Source organism: Mytilus trossulus, chromosome 2, assembly GCF_036588685.1.
Source record: "Mytilus trossulus isolate FHL-02 chromosome 2, PNRI_Mtr1.1.1.hap1, whole genome shotgun sequence".
Taxonomy (NCBI): domain Eukaryota; kingdom Metazoa; phylum Mollusca; class Bivalvia; order Mytilida; family Mytilidae; genus Mytilus; species Mytilus trossulus.
The window spans coordinates 44266156-44283770 of record NC_086374.1 but is presented as its reverse complement, the minus strand read 5'-3'; the positions used below and the strand labels follow the sequence as shown (position 1 = coordinate 44283770).

Sequence of the window (17615 nt, the reverse complement as noted above, 5' to 3'; positions counted from 1 at the left end):
ATTGTAATTGACTATATATTTTTCTTATTTTCATAATGATTTATGATTATCAATTATTAATTTTGTAAATATTTCTTAATTCAGATTATATATAATTGTTCATATTTAATTCTAAGTTATATGACTTAAGGCATACATGTAACTTCATTGTAAATATTTCAGGATGAAAAGTGTTTCAACTAATACTGTTCTTTTTTGTCGAGCCTGCGACTTTTATCGCAGAAAGCTCGACATAGGGATAGTGATCCGGCGGCGGCGGCGTTAGCTAACTTCGTTTAAAAGCTTTATATTTTACCAGGTGGATACTTCATACTTTGTATATGGAGGCCTTATGTTACGAAGATTCCGTCAGTCACATGTCTAATGTCCTTGGCCTCATTTTCATGGTTCAGTGTCTACTTGAAAAAAAAATAATTTTGTAATGTTTATTTTTCTCTTATTATAAGTAATGGTATGTGCGTACCTTGTAATGTCATCATGCCCATGTCCGTCATACAGTTTTCACTTGACCTCGACCTCATTTCATGGATCAGTGAACAAGGTTATGTTTTGGTGGTCAAGATACCATATGTAATAGGAGTAGTATATTCGGTGTATGGAAGGATTGTTAGGTGTACATGTCTAGCTGGCAGTTTTTGTGTTTTGGTCTGCTTTTCTCATACTGTATGCGATAGGTCTACTATATTTGGTGTACGGAATGATTGTAAGGTGTTCATGTCTAGCTGGCAGTTGTCATATGACCTTGACCTCATGTTCATGGTTCAGTGGTTATAGTTAAGTTTTTTGTGTTTGATCTGTTTTGCTTATACTGTATACAATAGGTCTATTATAGTTGGTGTATGGAATGATTCACGGTAAGGTGTACATGTCTAGCTGGTAGGTGTCATCTGACCTTGACCTCATTTTCATGGTTCAGTGGTCAAAGTTAAGTTTTTGGGGTTTTGATCATCTTTATTTGTTATATGAGAATATTTTATGATTATAAGTCAGTTGCAGTTTTTATTTGACCTTGACCTCATTTTCACGGTTCAATACTCAGCGTTAATGTGTGTGTTTTGGTCTCTTTTTCTTAAACCATAAGCAATAGGTCAACTTTATTTGTTGTATGGAATTCGAAGAATTGTAAGCTGTACATGTCTGCCTCTGGCTGGCATCGATTTGCTTATTTAATTATAGTGTTTCTTATATTTATTTTTTGTATTTCAGAGATAATTCAGGATTTTCTCGAATTTGAATTATGATGAGATAATCCTAGTTTATTTGAGATAATCTAAGATTATTTAATAAAAGTAGTTAAGGCGTGCCATATAGGACATATAGTAATGAATAAACCCCTACCTCGTCAAATGTATACGACTTAGAGAAGTTGATAATGTTAAGATACGGTAATATTAATAATACAAAGAGACTAATTCAAGTTTATAGTACATCTACAATGTTTTCAATTGGTATGTCAATTAACTTTGTTATATATTCAATTAAAAAACAAAAAACGATTTATAATAAAATAATAATTTAATAAGAAAATATAATATATACATAATTTAAACGACCACAAATCAAATCAGCTATCTATTTTTCTTCTACTTTTTTTGGTTTCCAGAAACATGACGTCAGAGATCTCATGAAGTCACTTAAAGTTGATTTCTTTGCCTTTTTTCGTTCATCTGAAAAGAAACCCAATGCACTATACACGTGTGTTTAGCCAATAAAACTGTATTCAATTTTCATTTCAGGATTCACTAAAGCTTTAAAATGGCCCCTTGAAATAAGTGCTGCTGCACAAGAGTATATTTTTAATGTAGTGGAGGGTTGCGTGCTCACATACATGTTCAACACCGCATTGAACCTGTAACTAACCATGAGCCTACTAGCCAGTGGTTGTCGTTTGTTGATGTCTGCTTTTTAATTTGTGTTTCGTTTTATTTCATGTTATAGTATAAGTCAGACCGTCAAGGTTTTTTTCTTTTAAATTATCTCACATTTTGTAATCCCGTGCCCTTGAATGACATTGACAGCGCGCTTTGAAGTTGGTATGGGATTCATTATTAAAGGTCAAAAGGTGACTGGTAATTATTCACACAATTAAATGTTGATCCTAATATATAGTTGTCTTATTGGCAATCATAGATGATACCACATCTTCTAGTTTTCATATAAAATAATGGGAAGACGTATATATATATAAATCATTTCACCTCTATTATTGACATTTGTTCATATTTTTGTTATACCTTTTGATTGGATCTTCCTTTTGATAGATCTGAGCAAGAGACATGAGAGAGGAAGGCTCTGCAAATATAGGACATTGTTTATAATTATCATATTTTTCAAATTGCACGATAACATTTAAGGAAAAAAAACCTGCATACCTCGATAACAACAGTAAAACCATGATACACACCGATGCATATGGAAATATATATTAAAGTATATTGTGCTTATATGTATAAACTTGATATGAAATCATTCACTTGGCCATGTATTATTTTCTAGAGAACTTGGTTTTGTTAATCATACAGGCACTATATAATTGTTGACTCTGATAGCTACATGTATTGTTGTCTAAGGTTAAACGCATACGGTAACATTTACTAATTAATGTTTGAATATTTGCAGTCTGATTTTACAAAATGCGAGAGGAGACATTATCAAGCTTGATTTTTCGTCAAGAGTAAAACTGTCTTAGGGAGAAAGAAAAGACCAGTAATAGAACAATAAAAAGATAATCGGGTTTTCTTCGTATAGATATCGTAAAATATCAACCGCTCGACACAATGTGAAACTTTTTAGCTCGTTCGCTGCGCTCACTCGCCAAAAAGGTTCACATTGTGGCTCGCGGCTGATATTTAACGATACCAATGTGTAAAAAAACCGATAATCCATACCTATCAGATTTGCTCTTTTCCGTTGGAGTAAAGTAACTGAGTATTAATGGCTACACTAAAAATTAATAATAGTAAAATTTTGACATGAACACATATTGCGTAATGTTAATGGAGTCCGGTACCACGATTTCCCTAGAAATACATGATATTATATCGTCAAAACAAACTGTTTCACTAATTTAAGCAGTATTTAACAGCATTAAATATCTTGTTTTCGAAATATTCCCGTTTGTTTTGGGATATTACGTTGTTCTTCTATGTCTCGGGAAATCGTGGTACCCCATGTAGTTAGCGGAATATGCTATTCAAAACTTACCAACAGTTTTCTGTGAAATGTCATGGTCTTTAGTTGTTGTCTCTGCTAGTTTGTTCTGAACATCTTGTTCTGTTTCGTCTTGTTCCTTATTAAAGTTATCTTGTTTGTTTCCGGCTTCGTCTTGACTATTGCTTATATCTAACTGTTCAGATTGGTTCCAGTTTGAACGATATCGGCTTCGTCCTCCGCTTCTTCGTCTAATATTTATATATAAAAAAAAATTGAAAGGAACTGATATTTATTTGCATTTGTCTTTGTCACATGCAAAGGAAAAATAGGTAGAACTGTGAGTGCCTGTTTATTTTATTTTCTCGTTTACAAAGCTAATTAAATAGAGTTTGCTAAATAAAATAAAAAAAATGCTAAGACAGTACAGTAAGATAAGTAACTACATTATAACCAAGAATTTCGCAACTTTAAGCAGATGTTTGGTATGCTTTGACCAATGTTCCTGATTCAAGGTAAAATAAAATTAAGAATGAAAATGGGTGTTTCTTTTAACTGCATATTGTGTTTCTTTGTGTAGAGATATCTTTTTCCCGCGTAATGCATTCGATTAAATTAATTTCATTAATAAAAGTAATCATTTCAACAAACCTATAGCTTCACAGATTAAGCCTTCATCCTCGGGATACCTGGATACCTGTATGCACCTCGCATTTGTTCAAGTTTTGTCCAGAACTGTAACTCAGACTCTGTCTCTGCCTCTTTTTTGAACTGCGTAAACAACTTCCTGGATGTATATTCTGCAAGAAAACAGACAAGAAGTATTCATTACTCATCCATTATTCAAAATCCGACAAAATGATAATAATTGCATTTTTTATTTTTTAATACATTTGTGTTCACTAATTAAAGAATTAAATGTATAAATAAAATCGTTTTTCGACAATGTCTATCATATCTTTAATCAGTTAAGGTAAACATTCTGTCAATTTACTTCATAAACAGCACTGATATTAGAAGCTGAACCTTAGATCCTAGGTCATACTTGCGGACCATAGAGCTACGGATTTTTATATACATGTATGGTACGCAAATAATCGTAAGCTATAGTAGCTACAGTTCCGTAACTATATAGATGTATATATAAACAAAAATCTTTCGCAATGTTCTTTCTGTAATTGAAGATTGCATTGAAGGCCTTTGTGTACGTTACCAGGTCAATTCTAAATATTATTATTCAAATTTACAAACCTGATCTTCTATATGGATCTTCATATTGTTCTTGAATTTTCTTCGCCTTAGTCCAAAATTCCATTCCATCTTTAGAAATAGACTCCTCCTTAAGCTCAACAATGAGCTTTTTCTTCTCTACTTCTAAACCCTCGTGGGTAAAATTGTTAAAGTTGAGGTCAACCATCTAAAATGACAAGGAAAAATAGGCTAAGATTCTTCTTTAAAAACATCAATCATGGCTTGGCTTTTTGTCTTACGATTTATTAAAATAATTAGATACATATCTAACATTAGTTAATATTTTTTTCTTCAATGCTTCACATACATTTATATTCATCAATGCAATTGAGTCTTACGCAATAAATATTATTGTAAATATAGATTTTGGATTTTTTTTTACTGCGGTTAACGCCAGTCAAGTTTGTCCATGATGTTAAGTGTATGCCTCTCCTGAAACCATACTATTACAGTACTTCATAAGTTTGACAATACCTATTTAAAATAGAGTTTAGTTTAGTTCAGTTACCTACCTCCATTTCAATTATCTGTAAAATTCAGTAAAAATCTGTATATCTGTAAAATCTTGATAAAAAAATACAACGATACGTTTGTCAATTTGTAACGATCTTTTACAACGACGTCGAAGGCGTTACCAGTGGTGTTACTGTGACGTTCTTTGTATTGTTCTAAGCGTACTTCCGAAAAATGGCACAACGCAATATATATATAAAATAAACCACAGACGGTTGACAATGAGGGTCAAACCAAAAAAAGAAACTTTACGACTAATAAGATGATTTCAGCTTTCCGATTGTGAACTTTTCATTTTAAAGTAGCAACATTCCAGCAGCACATGCATACGGGGTATATACCCCTATATATCATCCCAATTGTTACGATGTTCCCCGTGCTTGCATTTCCTATCGTGATTTTCTTGATAGAGGGTTGCTACAGTTTAACAGATATTCAGTAGCAGATATCGGTTTTCCAATTTGCACTCGGAAAATTCTTGATCCTGTTGAGTTCCATTTTTTACTGTACCATAGTAAGTTGGAGACGCGCTAATTTATATCTCCTTTTTGGTATTTTCTTTTCTTGGTGACCTGGAATCTTTTCTGACGGAGAAGTGCAAAGCAAAATGTATTCATTATATATATGCAGATAATAATACAGTTATTGTATCCAAAACAAAATATTGCGTAATTTTAAGAAGGATAATAGGAATAACAAACAAAAAAATGCTGATTGCAAACTTTTTTTAATGTCAAGTGTAAATTAGGTCAATTTTGAAATCAAGCTTGTTTTCATCGGCAAGTTAAGTAAGTTTAAACTTTTCTATCACCAATACCGTGATTAATCTAAAAATTTAATGACAGTCGGAATTACAGCCTTAAATAGGGGTCGTCATACATTACCGAACTCTTATTGTTAAAATATTTTATAGTTTATTCAATAAATGCACATTTCTACCCTAATGGGATTGAAGGCATACATAAATCAACATAATAATTGTACAATACATCATAAAAAAAAAACCAATGAAAGAACAAAACATTATATACATGTACATGTACATATCTCTTACTGTGCAGTAACTTTGAGAACCTGATGATAAATAATAAGGGAGCTACCATTTGATTTTTATTGGGGGGGGGGGGGGGGGGGTGCTAGGATGAACAATTGTGTCCTGCCTTTTTTTTATTTGAAATCTCTGTCCTGCCTTTTTATTTTTCAGTCTATTCGGTCCTGCCTTTTTTTTCTTAGCTTATCCTGACTTTTTTTTACAATAATTGACATCCTGACTTTTTTTTTTGTCAAGTTACTTATCCTGCCTTTTTTTGTAACTCAAAATCCTGTCCTGCCTTTTCTTTTCAAATTTCATCCTAACCCCCCCCCCCCCCCCCCCCCCCCCCCACATCAAAGTGGTAGCTCCTAAGTCAGTAAATCTCTTTTAGATATGATTATAAATAACCAAATGGATTCTTCTTCATATCTCACCTAACTAAGAAACAAGAAAGATGTTGACAAAAATTAGCAATGAGCGATTATTGAAATTTAATAGAAACTCAGTCTGAAAGATGTCCAATACAGTATACCATATGGCAAGCCGAAGTGTACAAAAAGAGCTATTTTCTAATATTAAAAAATCATTCCTAATATTAAAAAATCATTTTCTAATATTAAAAAATCATTTTTCTAATATTAGAAAATCATTTTTTAATATTAGAAAATCATTTTCTAATATTAAAAAATAAGGTATTTTCTAATATTAGAAAATCATTTTCTAATATTAAAAAATCATTTCTTAATATTAGAAAATCCTTTTTTAATATTAGAAAATCCTTTTTTAATATTAGAAAATCATTTTTTAATATTAGAAAACCATTTTTTAATATTAGAAAATCATTTTCTAATATTAAAAAGTACCTTATTTTTTAATATTAGAAAATGATTTTCTAATATTAGAAATGATTTTCTAATATTAGAAATGATTTTCTAATATTAGAAAATGATTTTCTAATATTAGAAAATGATTTTCTAATATTAGAAAATGATTTTTTAATATTAGGAAATGATTTATTAATATTAGAAAATGAATTTCTAATATAAGAAATTACTTTTGATTTTCTAATATTAGAAAATGAATTCCTAATATTAAAAAATGATTTTCTAATATTAGAAAATGATTTTCTAATATTAGAAAATGATTTTCTAATATTAGAAAATGATTTTTTATTATTAGGAAATGATTTATTAATATTAGAAAATGAATTTCTAATATAAGAAATTACTTTTGATTTTCTAATATTAGAAAATGAATTCCTAATATTAAAAAATGATTTTCTAATATTAGAAAATGATTTTCTAATATTAAAAAATGAATTTCTAATATTAAAAAATGAATTTCTAATATTAAAAAATCATTTATTAATATAAGAAAATGAATTTCTAATATAAGAAATTACTTTTGATTTTCTAATATTAGAAAATGAATTTCTAATATTAAAAAATGATTTTCTATTATTAGAAAATGAATTTCTAATATTTATTATTAAAAAATGATTTTCTAATATTAGAAAATAATTTTCTAATATTAAAAAAGGATTTTCTAATATTAAGAAATCATTTTCTAATATTAGAAAATCATTTTCTAATATTAATAAATAGACTTTTTCTTTTTTAATATTAGAAAATGATTTTTTAATATTAGAAAATTAGAAAATGATTTTCTAATATTAGAAAATGATTTTCTTATATTAGAAAATGATTTTCTAATATTAGAAAATAGCTCTTTTTGTCCACTTTGGCTTGCCATAATACCAAGCTTTAAAAAAGATAGAAAATATAAAATTTTAGATGAAAGGCCAAGTTCCATTTTTATGTTCAGTTTCTGTTTGTTTTGTGTCTGTATTGCTATAACCAAATATGGTATTAAGTGGATAATATCCAAAATGAAAACATTTATATTTCCACATATCGTGTAAATAAAAATAATATATGAGTAATAATTCAGGTAATATCCGTGTGTAAATGTGTCATCGTTTTTAGGAAACAGTTTTGAAATAGAGTAGCCTCCCTTGACATTTTCAAATAAGAAAAAAAATGTATTTCAATTAAAAAAATATATACACAAGTTAAACATTTTCAACGTAATGAAGTAAAATTATTCAAAGCGCTTCAGGCATCCTTTTGATTCATGATATCAGTGGAGCTTATCTGTTATTATTATGAAATGATATAAGCGGCCTTCGCATAATCATTTGTCCGCCATGAAGTAACTATTTGGAGTGAAAGACAGACGGAAGTAACGAAAATGTCAGGAAATGTTGGCATGGAGCAGCTTATTCCCATTGTGAATAAGCTGCAGGATGCCTTTTCATCTCTAGGAACACCACTATCTTTAGATTTACCTCAAATTGCTGTAGTAGGAAGTCAAAGTGCAGGAAAAAGTAGTGTACTGGAAAATTTCGTAGGAAAGTAAGATATCAATCATCAATTGATTAGAGGTTGCTGTCAATGGTAATGACAGGCTTTTGTCAGCAATACACATTATGAATATAACTTATACCATCTGTCTATTTTCCTACCAAACGAATTACGCAAGCATTTAATAATTAAACATACAGAAAGGCTCAGACAACATGGGGGCGTAAATCGGGATATAAATTATTTGTTTACCTTTCACTCTTTTCATGTAAAATAATCTAAAATGAATACACATAACCTTAAATAATTTTAAGAATATTTTCTAACCATTTTTAGCTTCTTGTGATCTAATAACACACTACAAAGTGAAACCAAATGATCTGAATATATAAAATAATCTGAAATGGTCTATTTGTTGTTCTGTAGGGTATGACAACTCTGTACCTTAGGTACATATTTATATATTTCACATTATGGCTATTTTACGAAATTTTCCTTTGATCTTGCTGACTGATAATTTCCTTTCTTAGCTGAGTTGAGTGATATGAAAATTATCGCTAGAAACTAAGGGGGTACTTCATGTACGTCTTGGCGTTGGTTATGAAATAAGCATGCAATTGACAACGTCTTCATAGATAAAATAGCGATAAACAGATTGGTCATCTCAACTCATTTGCTTTTCTCACTTTCGCTGTACCACTCAAGGGAGAAAACCAATCTCGTTTAGATGATCAACAATAATCTACATGTATAAGTACATTTCAAATTGTCAAAACCAGTCACCAATAACCTGTACCCAGCATCCTCTGAAGCATACATGTACTTTAAATTGGAGATAGTGAGAAATTATTTTTAAAAGTGTAGAAACATTTTCTACTTACCATAAAGGTTATATAAAGATATGAAGATCAGGAAGTAAGAGTGCATAAAAATATAGATATTTAATTCATCTATAATATGTGCATTTTTTGTCCCCTGTGTAACATACATGTATGCTGCAGAGGATATAGAAACACCAGGTTTCCATCTGTTCAAATGTCTGAACCTTTGTCTGTTGCAATCTCACATCTACAATTCTTGCCAGAGTTTTATAATACTTATATCATACATTGTAGGTTTATATTAGTAAAGTCTTGTACAAATGAGTAATTCTTCTTGGAAAAAATAATTATATGGAAAATTAAATATTTGTGCTCTCATGTGTTCAATTCTTGCCAGATTTTCATGAAACATATCATAATTATATTAAATTAAATATAGGTTTAAATCAGCAATGACTTGGATGAGTGCTATGATTAAATTCAGTGCCAATTTATTCTTTTTAAAAGATTTATGTCCCTTTGAAAAGTTAAATAAATGGATAATTGACTCATTACTTTTCAGTGTAAAAATCTTGCCAGAATTTTATGAAACTTAAGCATATAGGTTGATGTAGGTCTATATTTGCAATGTCTTTGACCGTTTTGACAATTTCGTTAAAAGGTGATGATCTGTAATTTTTAAACCTTGGAAATATTGATTTATAACTGAATTTATATTGCATTTGCTCTGAGAGCCCTCATTTCTCCAAGATATTAAAAAAGCACAGAAAGTAAAACGAAAACAGCAGCAAATATTAGTATTATATGTAAAAATAAAAGAACTGAGTTCTAATGTAATGATTCTGGTTAATTAATCGAAAAGCTTTGAAACAATTTGGTTTGAGATGATTTGATGATCCATGTACATGTAGCTACAATTTAGATATATACAATGTATGTGTACATTGTATGACACAGTGTCATCAAACATGTGTCTGGTCTGTCAGGTCTGTGGTCAAGAGAGTTAAGACTTTGCCAGATGAATTATCTTATAGAAACAAAGGTTGAATTATTAAAGGAAAACAATACAGATTTGAAAAGAAGACTTAAAATTAGACCTGTAATTTTTTATGCTATTTTTCTCATACAGACAGAATACATGTATTTATCATTGTTAATTGAATGTACATGCATGTTATCACAATGTTCTAATTTTAAATTCCTTTCTGTTTTGTTGGGGTTTTGTCTATCTCCATATATAATATTTTCATCAGGACAGATGATTATCATCCAAGCAGGACCAAGGTATTTAAAATTATAAATGGAATTGGTATAACACCAAAAAAATAATCAGTCGGAACATAATGTAATTTCTGCAAGTTAATTATAAATGTGTCAATGGTTTTTAAAAGCTAAAAATAGAGCAACCTCATATATGAACTCATATTTAAATATTAGACATACAATATTTTTTATTAACAATGAATTACATTTGTTAGTAATATTTAAGAAATGACTTCTTCAAATGATTCATATAATCATTTGAGTATTATTAAGTCAGTAGAGTTTATCAAATATAATTTTGAATATTGGTCTGACATCTAGTCCCTTGCCTATCCTGAAGTTAATTCTTCAGAAGAAAAGAAGCCACAGTATAAAAAAAAATGGCAGGAAATATTGGCATGGAGCAGCTTATTCCCATTGTGAATAAGTTGCAGGATGCTTTTACTACTTTGGGAACACCATTATCATTTGATTTACCTCAGTTTGCCGTCGTAGGATGTCAAAGTGCAGGAAAGAGTAGTGTACTGGAAAATTTTGTAGGAAAGTAAGAATATCATTTAGATATATATTTGAAACTGTCTAAAGCATGCACATTTTCATGATTTTGATTGTTTTTAGTGTATTTTGTTAATGGATTTGGTTTCCTAATTGTGAAATGTTGCTCATCAGCATTTTTATAGTTGACGTAAATTGCCATTTCTGGTCTATTGTGTATCATCATGATCATGTCCACCTGAAATGTTTTCTCGCTGGGACTTTTATTGCACAATACTTAAATGGATATAAATATAACCAAGACCATGAAGACTGGTATTTATCATAACTAAAAATTTAGCTTTCTTTAATATTTTCAACAAATTTCAGTTTTATTGGACTAAATGTGTTTTTTTCTAAAATTGAGGATATTTAACTAATGTGTACATGTACATGGTTTGTCTATATATATAGCTACATGTACAAATGTGCAAAATATAACCTCAATAGCTTTTTTTAAGCTAGAATTAAATTCAACATACAGACTGCTATAAGCTTGCAATATTTAACTAGTGACTTCTTATAAGGAAAAGTTGTGCCTCTAACATGTCTAACCATTGCTGATTTATTTTGACCCCAGTTATGTCATTCATTGACCTTTAAACTAATGGTAATTATGATATCTAAATGTTCCAGTAACTTGAGTAAGTGAAGCATTTTGGTAAGTTTTATCTTAAATATCTTAAGTATTCATTTGATGTAAGATCTGAAAAAAATATTAACCATCTTTTATCCTTCATTAGCCTGAAATTTAAACTTAAAAAATTTACTTTTGGAATTTTATTTTCTCTTAAAAGTTCATGGCAGCTGGTTCCTTGAATCATTGTAAATGAATTAAAAAAAAAAAATGTCTTCCTGCAATTATTGGTGTACATTTAGAGTTGTTACCAGATAAAACATGTATGTAGTCGTATCAATACATGATATATGTTTTCCTTTTTCCCTCTGGCTTATGTATCAATTATCGGTAAATACAGGGCAAGCCATTAGCATGATTAAGTTACTTCTAAGTGGATAATATTGCAAAGATACAAACTATAGGGCTTTTATTAATGGCAAATGGATGTCCTGGCAGCAGATTTTTTTCTAGATTGTTTTTTTTCCCCCATTTTTGATCAATGCCTCAAAGTCTGTCAAAGAAAAATATATGTAAGATTCCTTTGTTTTACCCCTTTCATTGTAGCTTGATTATTGAATGATAGTATAAAGGCTATAACATTTGACCCAAAAATGACAATCAATAATTTTGTTTCTTAACATTAAATGATGTAAGTAACTAGGGCTTCATAAGGTCAACCCCCTTAGGTCACAAAGTCATGTTTAAAAACTTCATCATCAATAATCATGTCATTTGATTACTTTTAAGTAAACTAGATAGTTCAAATTTTTGTTTGAACATTTCAAAAGGGACTGAGATATGTCAGGTTGCATCTTGGTCTCCTTTCAAGTACTCAAAGGGCACAGATTTGACCATGTTGAAGCACAGGCACTTATTTCTATCCATGGGAAGACCCACTATCAACATTGGTCAACGTATATTTGCACTGGCTCTTGTTTCTGTCCAGGGTATACTGCATGTTCCCATGGAACAAGTGCCTAGCTGTGTGTTGGAGCCTCAGTACATATATCATGTGTATATTGGCATTATCATCAATATAATTTTAAAAGATTTCAAAGATTTTATCATTCTATCATGTTCATGGTACGTACATACAAAAATGTACATGTAATCATGATATTTTCATTACAAAATCTTTTACTATCAAATTGGAAATTCAACTTAGTTGTATTTGAATATGAGGAAACTACTGTTATTTATTATAGACAATATATCCAAAGATTTAAACTTGATACATGATTTGAATGGTGAAAAATTTTCTACTTGCTACCACTTAGACATAAAGTGAAACAAATCGTAAATCCATAATGTCCGTTACGTATGAATAATGAAAAGGTTCTGGACAAACAAGAAAATCAAACCAATCTATCTGTTTCCCTATGATAATGGTACCAGTTTCAGTATTGATTGACAGTTACTGAAATATCAATACGGTAAATATTTATTCCAGTTACAACATATCCTATTGATCAGGAGAGCTATAAAAACTTTTCAATCACGACTAAAACTTTCAAAGACAACAACAAAAATCTATAGGATACTGTTGCGAGGAACATCAGCGGCTCCAACAGATAATTAGAAGTCGTGGAACTGATTGAGAAAGAAAACTAATAATCAAGATTCATCTTCCAATTTTTTTTCGGTATTGCGGATTTTCATCAATAATAATTGATTTAAAATGGTTTAATATTGAGAAAAATCAATTGGTTGATTATCCGTAACTTCTTGAACAACAAAAGAACAAGGAGTTATATTAACCAAAATTTTTTCTATCAATTTTTATTTTTTGATAATTAGATAGGTTGAAAGAGATAATATATAGGTTTAGGCCATAGTTATTATATTTTTAGTTTTGCGAAATTTTTTGACAAAACCAATGGGTAGGAGGACGAAAAAAAAAGAAAAAAAAAACTGCTGCTGCTGCTGATTTTTTTTTAATACCAACCGTCAATATCAAATAATTTTTTTTTTATTTCACCAGGAGATTTTCTACTAGTGTAACAACTATTTTTTTTTCTTGACAAGGTTTGAATTGAAAATCAATGTGCAAAAACTTACTAAATCACCAAGAGCATAAATTTAGATTCTTTCATGCAGTTATGTACTAAAAATTTTTTTTTTTTGCATAAAAAAAAAAACCACTGGGTCGGAGGAGAGAAAAAAAAAAAATCAACATTTTTAATTTTTTTTTTTTTCCTATTTGGCAAAAATTAGGGTAGGAGGGTTCGTAAAACTAAAAAAAAACAAACTACGGCCTTAACTAACATTAATCAATTTCTACCCATCGAAATAATGGAAATGTTAGTTAAAGTTAAAAAGGCTTCTTTAGTTTCAATATTAGTTCTTTCAACATTTTTTTTAAGGTTACTTGAGGCATTATGATATTGATTGATTGCTGTTTGCCTAACTTTAATTATGCTTAAATAGCAACTATTTGTGTTTACACATGTACATTTATCATGTTTATATTCAGTTGACAGTTTAAAACACAATTAGGTCAAAAATTATATTTTGATTGTTTGAACATGTTGAAGTCGCCTTTCTACCCACCTAAAATGCAGCCTACCTGAATTTTTTTTGAAAGAATCATTTCTAAATTTTTTTTTACAGATATTTTCCTGTACTCTAACATTGTTTTCTTGTGTATAAACACACAATTTATGTAACTAAATGATGTTTGCATAAAAAATCCTTACCTTCTACCCATCCAATCCCACATGTGAAACCATGAGTAGGCAACATCATCAATTTTTTTAAGGGTGGCCTTAAAAAATTGATAAAATTTGGTAGATTTTGCAAAGTGGTTCAACTTGAATGTAGATCCCTCGGTAGACATGTTAATTAGTGACAATATTTTCATTGAAAAGGCCCCATATGACTATACATGTATTTGACATGATCCCAAAAATATATGTGAAATAGTTGTTGCACTGGTTCTTTATCATGCAAAGAGAATTGCATTCTCCTAATGCACAGTATCAGATTTTTGGGTAATAACGGGTGAATCTTTTAGCTTTCTACAGGGCCTTGGTGGCTGAGTGGTCTAAGTAGTTTCTTCTGTAATCAATAGCCTGTCAACACTCAGGTTGTGAGTTCGAACCCCACTCGTGCGTTTGCACTCGACTGCAATCTTAATTGACCAGGATTGTCAGTTTTCTTATCTTAGGTCAGTGGTTTTCTCCGGCCACTCCGGCTTTTTCTGACAATAAAAACTGGCTGCCACGGAACAGACTAAATCATGTAGATGCGGTGCTAAAAAATGATGTCAAAACACAAAAGGGGTAGGTCCGGTAAGGACTCATTTTGGCCTCAAATTTCAGTTTCATCTGACGAAAGATTTTGACCACTTTTTAAACACTTAAGTGTCTATTTCACTTGATTCAATTAGTTTATGTGAAAGATTTTAACTGATTAAGTCATTAAAAACGATCAGATTCAAGCTCAAATATGAAAAATCTCTCAAATATGCCAAAAAACGTCACTTTTCAGTTGGTTTTTGTCAAAAATGTAAGCCGCATCCGTGTTCATCCACAACCTTTATATATGTTATGTATCATCATAAAATACAACTAACATTTCAATATTAAGGATGAACACGAATGCGGCCACTTTCGTTTTACACGGAAACCGTCTAAAATTTAACTAAAATGATAAAATTTTGAAGATTTCAGTAATTTAGCATGACTTAATGGTGCTACAACCCGATATATGTGCATTGTATTGTCAAAACAGCCCATAATTATGTAGCAGAAGCATTCAACTGTCCCATAAATAACTAAAAGTTTATATTTTAACAATTTTGTAAAACTGTTATATTTTTTTGGGCCAAAAGGGGGTCTTACCGGACGTCCTCCGTTCACATTCCATCAAAATATTCAACCAACTTTAAACATCTGTATGTCAGGACCACACATTATTCTTAGAAATCAGACTTTGGGAATTTCTGATTGAGAACAAAATGAAGAAATGTATTAATAAATGTCCTTAAATCCAACAAGTATATTAAAAAAAATAACTCCATATTATATGCACTGACCATAGTCACCACTGTGATCAGTAGAATGTTTATGTTGAATGTTAAGACTGTCATTGTACCACATTTGCCTATTAATTTTTTGTGATTGTTTGTTGGAATGGCTATTAATTTACTTATAATATTTTTTTTCAGAGATTTTTTACCCAGAGGAAGTGGTATAGTAACAAGACGACCTTTAGTTCTACAGTTAATAAATTCTAAAGCTGGTATGTTTTAAAACATCTTTAGTTTTCCCCAACCTATATTTCCATGGTGAATTGTGAGTTACAGCAGTAGAAGATGGTTTAAAAATGATAAATAATTCTTACGCTGTTACAATGTACAATACAGATAAAGCAGAACTGGGAACTAGTCTACAAGTCTAATTGAATCAAATAGTTTATTGTTCAATTTAATACACCAAAGAATAAATATTTCAAATATATGTATTGTTACTTTGAAAATACAAGGAAAATATATTTTAATAAGATTTTTGCCAATACATGCACATGATGTAGAAGGAAATAGCAGAATAAAAGGAAGACATTTGGTTTACATAACAATGTAATTTGTGTCATTAAAGATCACTGTTTTCTTAATCATGTTAAATAGACCTCTGATTTATTTCGATTAAACTTGTCTTTGTTTATTTGCTTCCTTGATCAACAAAAAAAAAAAAAATCAAGATGTCTTCCTATTTATATTAGTAAAAATTTATACTCCATTACCGGTAAATCGTCATAATAATTGTTCTGGTATATTTATGCCTTTTATCCGGTAGTCACCTTAATATTCATACATTGATTAGTTCAGTGCAAAATCGTCTAGGAGATTTATTTTTGTCATCATGTAAAATAAAGTTATTATTTTTATTTTTACAGAATATGCAGAATTCTTGCACCAGAAAAACAAATATTATTCCGATTTTGATCAAGTTCGGAAGGAGATTGAAATGGAAACAGATCGTGTTACCGGTGGAAACAAAGGCATCTCTAATATACCTATTAATCTTAGGGTTTACTCCCCTAATGGTAAGACTTGGTATTATAGAAAGAAATCGAAAATTATTATGATTAATTGGTTAAGCAATTTAATACTTAATATCTCAGTTGTTATGCCCCTGTCTTAGCGAAGGGGCATTCAGTTTAACCCTTGTCTGTCAGCACATCTGTACGTCCAGAAATTGGTTTCTGTTCTCTAACTTTAGTTTGCCTCAACCAAATGTTATGAATCTTGTTCACAAAGCTTAAAAATACAAAATTCAGATTAAATTTGAATTTTGGTGGCATCACTTTCACTGTTTAAGATTTATGCCCCTTTACAAATAGAAAAATATGCTGAGTTTTTGGTTTTTGTTCTTTGATTGAGGTAAGCCTCAACCAGATGTTATGAAACTTAGACACAATGCTAATTCATGGAGCATCAACTGTGTGCCATGGACAAATTACCCATTTGTCCTTATAATTTTGGGGGTTCATGGCCTATGCATTATGTGGGGTTATTTCTATATGGATATCATCTCTAGCTTTTCATTTACAGTATTTGAATTATGGTATATGTTTTGAAATACATTTTGTTTCAGTCTTCAACAGTTCATAATTTTATTTGACTATATTTCTTTACAGTACTCAACTTAACCTTGATAGATTTACCAGGTATGACCAAGGTAGCCGTTGGTAACCAGCCCCAAGATATTGAAATTCAGATCCGTAATATGGTGTTAGAATTCATATCAAAAGAGAGTTGCCTGATTTTAGCTGTATCCCCAGCTAACACAGATTTAGCCAATTCTGATGCTCTGAAAATAGCGAAAGAAGTTGATCCACAAGGTAAACTCGAGTTATATTTGAAATAAAAAGGAAAGAATATTATTTCATAATTCAAAGTATAGAAACACTTGACAAAACCCAATGCAAAAGAACAGTTCTTTTATTGTTATTCTTCATTTCAGTTTAATATTGTGGTCTATAACATGGAGCAAAAGCTCTCATTTCTCCCTACTAGACCAAGATGGCCATTTATTCTGTCCTGAGTTGATGATACAGATGATATA

At 30.2% G+C, this 17615-nt stretch overlaps 2 protein-coding genes and 1 long non-coding RNA gene across 23 annotated transcripts in view; 1 reads left to right on the top strand and 2 right to left on the bottom strand.

The window, feature by feature from the left end:
• Positions 1-17615, bottom strand: part of LOC134705788 (uncharacterized) — a 474551-nt gene that overhangs the window by 134189 nt on the left and 322747 nt on the right. The gene's annotated exons all lie outside the window — the stretch shown is intronic.
• LOC134705159 (uncharacterized) lies at positions 2244-3845 on the bottom strand. The gene is made up of 3 exons (XR_010105494.1): positions 3802-3845; positions 3205-3401; positions 2244-2292 (listed from the first exon to the last, which is right to left on the bottom strand). It is a non-coding gene; the product is annotated as an uncharacterized LOC134705159 (long non-coding RNA).
• Positions 8121-17615, top strand: part of LOC134707323 (dynamin-1-like) — a 50612-nt gene continuing 41117 nt past the window's right edge. For 9 of the 21 annotated variants that reach the window (XM_063566982.1, XM_063566978.1, XM_063566983.1 and 6 more), the window contains exons 1-4: positions 8121-8361; positions 15716-15789; positions 16444-16593; positions 17188-17391. In XM_063566982.1, coding sequence (XP_063423052.1) covers positions 8198-8361; positions 15716-15789; positions 16444-16593; positions 17188-17391 — 592 coding nt within the window. In that variant the 5' untranslated portion in view covers positions 8121-8197. The remainder of the gene's footprint in view (positions 8362-15715; positions 15790-16443; positions 16594-17187; positions 17392-17615) is intronic. The other 12 variants (XM_063566973.1, XM_063566989.1, XM_063566991.1 and 9 more) reach the window with 2 other exon arrangements.